This window comes from Cyprinodon variegatus, unplaced genomic scaffold (assembly GCF_000732505.1).
Source record: "Cyprinodon variegatus isolate N-32 unplaced genomic scaffold, C_variegatus-1.0 Scaffold183, whole genome shotgun sequence".
NCBI classification, from domain to species: Eukaryota; Metazoa; Chordata; class Actinopteri; order Cyprinodontiformes; family Cyprinodontidae; genus Cyprinodon; species Cyprinodon variegatus.
In genome coordinates this window covers 687,625-695,866 of record NW_015150636.1, presented here as the reverse complement: position 1 = coordinate 695,866, position 8,242 = coordinate 687,625, and the positions used below count along the sequence as shown (strand labels likewise).

At 39.7% G+C, this 8,242-nt stretch overlaps 1 protein-coding gene across 1 annotated transcript in view; it reads right to left on the bottom strand.

The window, feature by feature from the left end:
- LOC107087409 (tight junction protein ZO-1-like) overlaps positions 1-8,242 on the bottom strand; it is a 131,676-nt gene that overhangs the window by 11,837 nt on the left and 111,597 nt on the right. Inside the window, exons 11-19 of the mRNA XM_015378979.1 lie at positions 7,698-7,820; positions 7,402-7,621; positions 7,125-7,309; positions 6,836-6,931; positions 6,673-6,755; positions 6,361-6,571; positions 6,152-6,252; positions 5,715-6,065; positions 1,563-1,769 (exon numbers count right to left, since the gene is read on the bottom strand). Of these exons, the coding sequence (XP_015234465.1) occupies positions 1,563-1,769; positions 5,715-6,065; positions 6,152-6,252; positions 6,361-6,571; positions 6,673-6,755; positions 6,836-6,931; positions 7,125-7,309; positions 7,402-7,621; positions 7,698-7,820 (1,577 nt within the window). The remainder of the gene's footprint in view (positions 1-1,562; positions 1,770-5,714; positions 6,066-6,151; positions 6,253-6,360; positions 6,572-6,672; positions 6,756-6,835; positions 6,932-7,124; positions 7,310-7,401; positions 7,622-7,697; positions 7,821-8,242) is intronic.

Genomic DNA, 8,242 nt, shown 5'->3' with positions numbered 1-8,242 from the left:
TAACCTAAGGTAATTCCTTCTCCCCCCATGGAATTCATTAATCTATTTATGTGTAATCTGAAAATAATTTCATTAGTTCTTCATGAACTATAAAAAGAAAAAAGAAATGATCGGCATGTCGTTCATATTAAACCAAAAAAAAATAATAATAATAATCTCATATCCTGTTGTAGAATCCTCTCTACATAAATATCGTATTCCCTGTGAATTAATGCCGATTATCCTTTTATAGGATCGTCATCAAAGGGACATGATAAAACCTGTCTCTAACGGACCTAGTGAATGAAATTTTTAATTGTATGCACAAAACTATGACAAGTCCTGCTAAATCAGGAAATAAAAGAACGTGAGAGTGGAGACAGAGGACTAGCGCTGGGAAGAATGTTACTACGGCAACAGAAACAGGGGTTGAGGAAAGTCTTTGTGGAACGGAAAACTCAGAGTTTCCCTGATTTCAGGTTTAGAAACTTTCAGTAAACCTGCTTTTTTAAACAGACCCCAGGAACCCAAGGAACACCAAAAACAAACCCATCGTTTTCCTTCCACTTCTCAATAAGGCACAGATTCATATTAATCTAACAATTAAGCTTGTTGCTGTAACATTAAATGTGAAAAAGTTCAGTGTATAAATATATTTTGCAAAGTACCATAAACTAAGCCTCAAAAAGCTTAAGATAAAGGATACAGATCCAATCGTTAGGGATAAATCCTGAACTAATTGATCAGATTTAACGAGCATATCGTTGTTCTTTATTTATCAACCATTCTGAATGCCTGTTTGAAAGGTTGCCTTTCAGGGAAAAGCAAAAAACAATTTAAACAAAACTGAATTTTACCAATTTGAAAGTTTTTACTGATTTCTAACAATTTGCAGATTTCTGAAAGGCCTCATGTCAAACATATGATGTGTAGCCTGTAGACAGTAAAGTTACAGCACTTCCTATGGAAGAAGGCTAATTTGTTAGCAGCTAGTAAGAAGAAAACCACTCAACCAGGAATATAATCTACTGGGTTTAATTCTCTGTGGGATGAAATTTAGTTTGAGTTGTTGATATAACAAAGAAGACTGTCTGCAGGTTAGCTTTCATCATGCAACAAACATTCAGTTTGTAACTAATGCAATGTCAAACTACTGGCACTACAACAGACAACACATCTACCCACTACAGATCTACTGTCAGTGCTGCTAAGGTTCATCTACTGTAGAGCGTCCAAGCTGAAAGGAAACCCCGCCCCCCAAAGAAAAATCAAATCAAACAAACACCAGGAGCCATGCAAAGGAAGTAAGAGGCAACAATTAGGGCTGGTTGTGGATGTCTTCACCCTGATCAGAGACTCAGATGTAACCAGTCGTTCTGGTCTCCCAGCCCACTGTGGTGCATGTGGACAAACGTGTCGCACATTTCCTCTGGGAGCCAAAGGAACACAGTGGGCTTAGTGAGTCACACAGTGTGGACATGACATGCAGAGCGCGAGTGGAAAGCATGTGTGAGAAGACAGGCAGTTAAAAGAGCAGGCTGGGGCCCAGGCCCGGTCCGAGTGGCTGGTGAAACAGCGGATACCTTTGGTTCAGGACCGGGGGGTTCATGTGGTGGTGGAGGTGGTGGTGGTGGGGGCTGAATAAGCTCAGGGACAGGGCTGGGGCTGTTAATTGAGTCAGCCTGAGGAGCTGCGGCTGCAGCAGGCGGCTCCTCTAGTTGGACAGGCTGCTCAGCAGCTGGGGAGGCTACCACCGGCGGAGGCAACGAGGGCAGAGCAGCCTCACCTTGCTGTGAAGTATTGTTAAGAGACATTTATCACACAGCCCGCCAAAGGCACACAAAAACATCTCAGCCAAATGCTATGATCTGATTATTCACACTCAGCCAGAAAATACAGACATGTGGTTTGATTAGATAGCACAATGCTAACAGAAGATAATAAATCTTAGAGATGCACCTGAAACTAAATCAGCTGTCAGAAACTAAAAAATCACATTTTCCACTGACTGTATAGGAAATGGGCAACACTTAAAAGTCAGGTAGAAAAACACTCTTTACTGTGGATGCTGTGACAAAGAGAGGAAAACTTAGAGTAAGCTAGCTTTAGTATTAGTGAGGTGTTCAACAGACAACAGATGAAATTCTGAGATGAAAAGAAGAAATTTGTTTAAATGAAATAAAAAGACCAAGCCTGCTGTTCACTGATGAGAGAAAAAAAGCAAACAAACAAAAACCAAATGAGTCACAACTCCATCATTTTTAAATGTTATTGGAAACTTCAGATCTTTCCTTAAAAACATTTATTGTCTTGAATCTTGCCAACATTGGATGCAGCTTTAACGACCATAAGGAGTGTTTCCTCCTCCATGATGATTAAAGCACCACAGCTTGATTCTGCCCTGGATTACAGAACTGATTGATTCCCCTAAATGGATCACGGTTCTGTCATTAACTAACATTACCAGAACCAGAACCACGCATGGAGAAGCAGCTTTTAGTTCTTATGCTAAACTAATCTGGAACAAACTCCAAGAAAGAAAACCTGAGCTGCTTTAAATAGAGAAATAAAACACATTTTAGGAGTGACCTTTGCCTGTCTAAAAATTATTAGTTTATTTTTGTAGTCCCACTTTCTCTCATTTTATTTTCTATTATTTATGCATTCATTTTTCATAGTTTTTATTATCGTATTTTCCGGACAACAGAGCGCACCTCTACGGAAGAGGATTAGGGCCACTGGAAAAAAAAAGTTTACTGATTTTAAAATTATATTTCAATTTAATATGGGAAAAAAAGTCAGAATTCTGACTTTAATGTCAGAATTCTGACTTTAATCTCATAATTTTGGATCTTAATGTAGATGGGCACCATGAAGGAAGAGATGTGGAGCACTCAGCTTCACTGACTTGAGCTGTTTGAGGTGGCCAGTGACACATTGGTGGAAAATGACGGAATTAGGCAATTTTTTAAAAGTCAGAATTGTGAGATTAAAGTCAGAATTTTGAGATTAAAGTCAGAATTCTGGAAAAAAAAGTCAGAATTTTGAGATTAAAGTCAGAATTCTGGAAAAAAAAGTCAGAATTATGAGATTAAAGTCAGAATTTTGAGATTAAAGTCAGAATTCTGACTTTTTTCCCATACTAAACTGAAATTAAATTTGAAAATCAGTTAACTTCTTTTTTTTTTCTGTGGCCCTAATCCTCTTCCGTACACAAAATATTTTTTTAAAAACTTGAAACGTAAAAATGCATGCCGCACCGGGCTATAAGCCGCTGATATCTACTGAACTGTCTCCCCTCAAACCTGTAGGGGGAGCTCTACATATAGCCCCTGGAGTAGGGACGAAGAAGAACGCTAACTCCCGTTAGCTTATTAGCTCGCAGCAGTAAGAGCTTCTACTGAAAGTTGGGGCTTCGTCGCCTCTTTATTTCAGCTCCGCAGGAGTTGAGCTCAGGCTCATTGGTTTATTGCAGGAAATAAATTGCAAAATGTATGAATTCGGGAATTTGGTTCTCTGTCGTGCCTCCTGCTAGCATGTTGTGCTAAATGAAAATAAGCACCTTATTCTTTAATTTCCAACTTTGACTTTCCCCTCTGGCGGTCAGTAAAAATTCACAGAAAAGCGGCAGGTTCTTATAAGCCGCATGGTTCAAAGCGTGGGGAAAAAGTAGCTGCTTATAATCCGGAAAATACGGTAATCATATTCAATAATTATATAATGACCATTATGCCATAAATCCTATATGCTTTTCTCTGAGTTTTTTCCTATTATGATTTTTCACGTAAAGCATTGTCTTCCTACTTAAATTTCCTTTATAAGTAAACTTGCCTTGGCTAGAATAATTTATATAGTGATTCACAACACATGTCATCTAAAGACACTTTATAATTCAACACGGTCATCCAGTCAAATTGATTAAAATTGTTCTATCTAAGGAAGAAACCTCCAGCAGAATCAGGCTCTTTTGAGTCACATTTACTAAGCTAACAGAAAGGTTGAAAAGAGAAAGTTATTTTAAGATTTCAAAGCATTTTTGACAACTTTCTGTCTTTCCTTTGTTAACTGGTGGTATGTTTTTTTCCCCTCTTTATTCTTACTGTATGTTTAGGTTTTAATATAATGATCATCTTTTTTTTTCTAACTATTAACTTGGCTTTGACAACAATCAAATTGTCTCCTGGTAAAAACTAGCTTAATTTAGCCAGCTTGGCCATGTTTACATTGCTAAATGTTGATTACTGTGTCCTGTCCCTTGTTGAAAAATAAGGTAATTAATTAGTCATCTGTCCTTAAACACTTATTACAAATACATGCACATGAAAAATTAAGTAAATTTGATACAATATAATGAATCGACTTAAGTTACTTTCAGGAGAGCCAACCGTTCCTTTCCTTACTTGGCAACACTGGAACAGCAAAGTTTCTCTGTTTTTCCACATTGAGCTTCAACCTTTCTCAGTGACCATTTTAGATTTGGAAATGTTTGCAGGCCTCTAAACTATCAGAATTTGGGTAAGTTTCCACATAAGGGACGTTCAAAGTATGTCTCATGGACAATCTGCAGCCCTGGGAACGATTTGGTGCAGCGCCTGGCCAAGATTCAACAGCAGCACAGGAGGTTGATGCAGAAGAACTCCTAAAATTTAAACACCTAAAATTTCCCTGAAGAATTGAGATCTTGGACTATTAGATAAAACAAAGGAGCTGTCTTGTAATGCCACACAACTGCTTGCTCTTTATTTTCATTGTAATGAACTACTACATTCAGCATCTTCCCTCACAAAGCAGACTTTATTAAACCTAGCTAAAATTGGCCCGTGTTTTCTCTGGAGGAGAATAGGTCCAAGTCTGGTTCTCATGACTGAAAATAGATTATAAAAACTACACAAAACAACCACCTAGATAAAGAAAACAATTAAGCCTGAATATTATGGATATGGTATGCCTTTCTTTTAATACTTTTAAGACAAACATGTGAGATCTTTTCTTTGAGGTTCTATTGTCTGAAAAAAGAAACTGAGGATGTTGGAAAACTGTAAACAATTTTATCAGTCTTATATTTACATCTGATCACCATGTTTACATTTTATCACTGCTGCACTTTAAAAATTTGTTTTGTATACACGCTGTGTGTAGAAAAATGACAATAAAAAGTCCAAATCTAAGTCTAATCTTTCCCAGTTTACAAAAATCTACTCTGTCATTAAAATGTTCCACATTTAGTTTATCATTTAAAACAAATAAATAAACAGTTTATTTGTTTCTGCTGCCTGTAATAGAGCTTACTTCTAGCTCACATGCATGAATCTATGTACTAGTGCGAGTATTGCTAAGATAAGTAGTATAAATAAATCCTTTATGATACCAATGTCTATTAATAGTCAATTTTACTATTACATTTTCAATCAACTATTGAGATTGTCACATTAAAACTTTTAAACGTAGAGGCTGTCAGCGTTGAATATAAATAATGAATGACTGCATGAAGCAGAAAGGCAATGAAAAATCACTTTTCTCATATCTTTGCTTTCATAACATATAATTAATCTAAATAATCAAAATCCGAATCAAAAGGTCAGAGATCGAAAAAGCCAGATATCAGAAATTAGCCACAAATTCTGATCGGTGCATCTCTACTAAATATTGGAGACACGACACCAAATACAAACAGGAGCTAACGAATAGCCCTCCAGTAATACATTTAGCTAATCGTTTAGCGAGTACAATCTTACCTGCTGCGGAGCGGCCATCTTGAATCCAGCAGGATCTATTCGGCTGGCTGGGTCAGGCTGCACAGGATGCTGGTATCCAGGGTATCCAGCGGGGTCCTGTATCACAGGAGGGTCCTCTCTTACAGGCTCTGAGGAGCGGGTGATGGCCGGCTCCGTGGGCAGGCCCACTTCATCGTTTAACGTCTCGTCTAACTCCTGGTCCGTGTACGCGCCTCCCTCCGTATCTGTGTCCTCGTAGTCAGAAGTGTGGCGGCTGTCTGTGCTATACATGGAGTATTCACTACCTGGCGCCGACAGATAGGACAGACGGTCGTCGTGGATATCCAAGTCGTCCTCTGTGGTGCCGTCCGCCTGAGCAGATCACAAAATCTGTCACCGAACCGTCTGGCTCAGAAGAAGCATGAGGATCAGAGCTACGGCCGGGCGGTTTGTCTCACCTTGCCCTCTGATACCCACACCAACTGGTTCTGCTGCTGCTGGATGGTTTCTTTGAGGGCTCCGTACCAGCCATCGTTCATGTTGTTCAAGTTGATGGTCGCTAAAAGGAAATAGTTTGCGTAATAATCACTTCACAAGGAATATGACGGCATAAAAAAGGCCATTTAGGCTTGAAGTCAGTGTTGTCCAACACACTGTGCCTACTTACTAGTGAACAGGTGGTGATTATTCTTCCTCAGTTTAATGGCTCGCTCATAAAGCTTCCTGGCACTTTTCCTGGACTCTGGACAAAGTCTTGTCCTCATGTTCTTCACACCCTGCTTGTTATCAGGATTTAGGAAGACGACTATAGGGTACCACTGGGCATAGTTTAGCCTATCCACAGCATTTGGGGTGATGTCCAGCACAGCGTGTTTGTCCTTTGTTGCAAAAAATGAAGAAAAGAATATATATGAATAAAGTTTATTGAGAGATTATGTTAGATGGATTTAAGATGAAAAACGGCAGCTTGTGTGCTCACTCTGTCTATGATCTGTTTGATGGTGTGAAGACGAATGATTCCTGAACTTCGCTGGTCTGTTCCTGCATCTCTAGGTTCGCTCTCTGAAATAAATCGGGTAAGGATATTAAAAAAATTGAAACAATGAGCTCAGTAAAGCGTCGAGCTGTAATATCAAACATACTTGCAAGTTCAAAGAGATCTGGCTCCTCTCGGGAGAGCTTTTCTCGAGCCACGTCAGCAATAGGTCCGAATATTACCACCGGTCTTAGGAAACCAGCTGCACAAAGAAGCAAAACATTGAGGAGAAAAATCTCATCAGATTGGAAGATCCACTGAAAGAGGATCAAGACGGAGAAACATTTCTGACTCCTGTTCAGCCCACTTTTACAGAGAAAATAGAAAGAAATCAATATAGATGGATGAACAGAGACTGGTGAAAGTGAAAGGATGAACGGACTTGAACATCTCACCTTCTCTCAGGACCACTCTCTCATAAGCAGGGAACTTTGTTTGGACCGGCTGAGAGGAAAGATCCTCTCTGCTTTTCCTCAGGTTCCTCTTTGAGCTCCGAAGACCTCTGAACCGCCAGAAATCTGCCCTGTCACCTCCTGCTGTTTTGGGAAGAGTGTACTGAACACTTGAGAGCTGCTCCGCTCTGTTGACAGAAAGACAAAGATGGACACTGATGATGTAACACAGCCGCCGCCGACAACCCAGTTACCATGGAGTGAGGCGTGATGCTTCCACCTGTTTTTGTTGGGGATGATCCCCCTCTCCACCTCCTGGTGGTTCTTTCCAATGCGAATAGCCAACCAAGAACCTAGCTTTCCATTGTAGAGCGTGTCGACCACTCGGAAAACCTCGCCCTTGTTAAAGCTTAACCCGTATGGAGATTCCTTCTCGTACTCAAAATGTGTGCGGATGTAGAAAGAGTCCCCAACGTCCGACTCCACGATCCGTCGATAAACTGTAAAAACAAAGACCGGCTGGTCATTCACACCGAGCTGATCATGTGATCACATTCATGCTTCCTCTCCGGTTACCATCTTTTTTCTTCTGAGCCAGAATGGTGACCTCCTCGCCCTTAGGAAGATCCAGAAGGAATAGCACCGCCTCCTCTCGGATTATGTTTGCAAAATCAACATTATTTACCTGAAAGTTGAGAAAACATTATCCCATAAGTCCTTCACACTACAAGCTACAAGGTTTATGTAGTCAAAAAAACTTTTGGCATTACATAATACAGCTGGAGAGAAGAACGCATACAAACAGGAAGACATACGAGTGTGTGGGAAATTGGACGAACACGGGATGAGGAAAATGTGTTTGTGTTTGCTTCTAAGGGGCCACTTCTAGAAGACTATCTTAAAGATACAGGATTTTTCTTACAACCTGTAAGTGAACTAAAACAGGGAATGCTAAAGGATGTAATGCCTATAAAACAAGGCTGTTAACTCAAAAAATGCCTCAAGATGAATTACATTTAAAAAAAAGGTCTTGATTTATTTTTATGTCTACTTTTAAGGCTAGGCTTAAAACTTTCCTTTTTGATAAAGCTTCTAGTTAGAGTGGCTCAGGTTATCCTGAT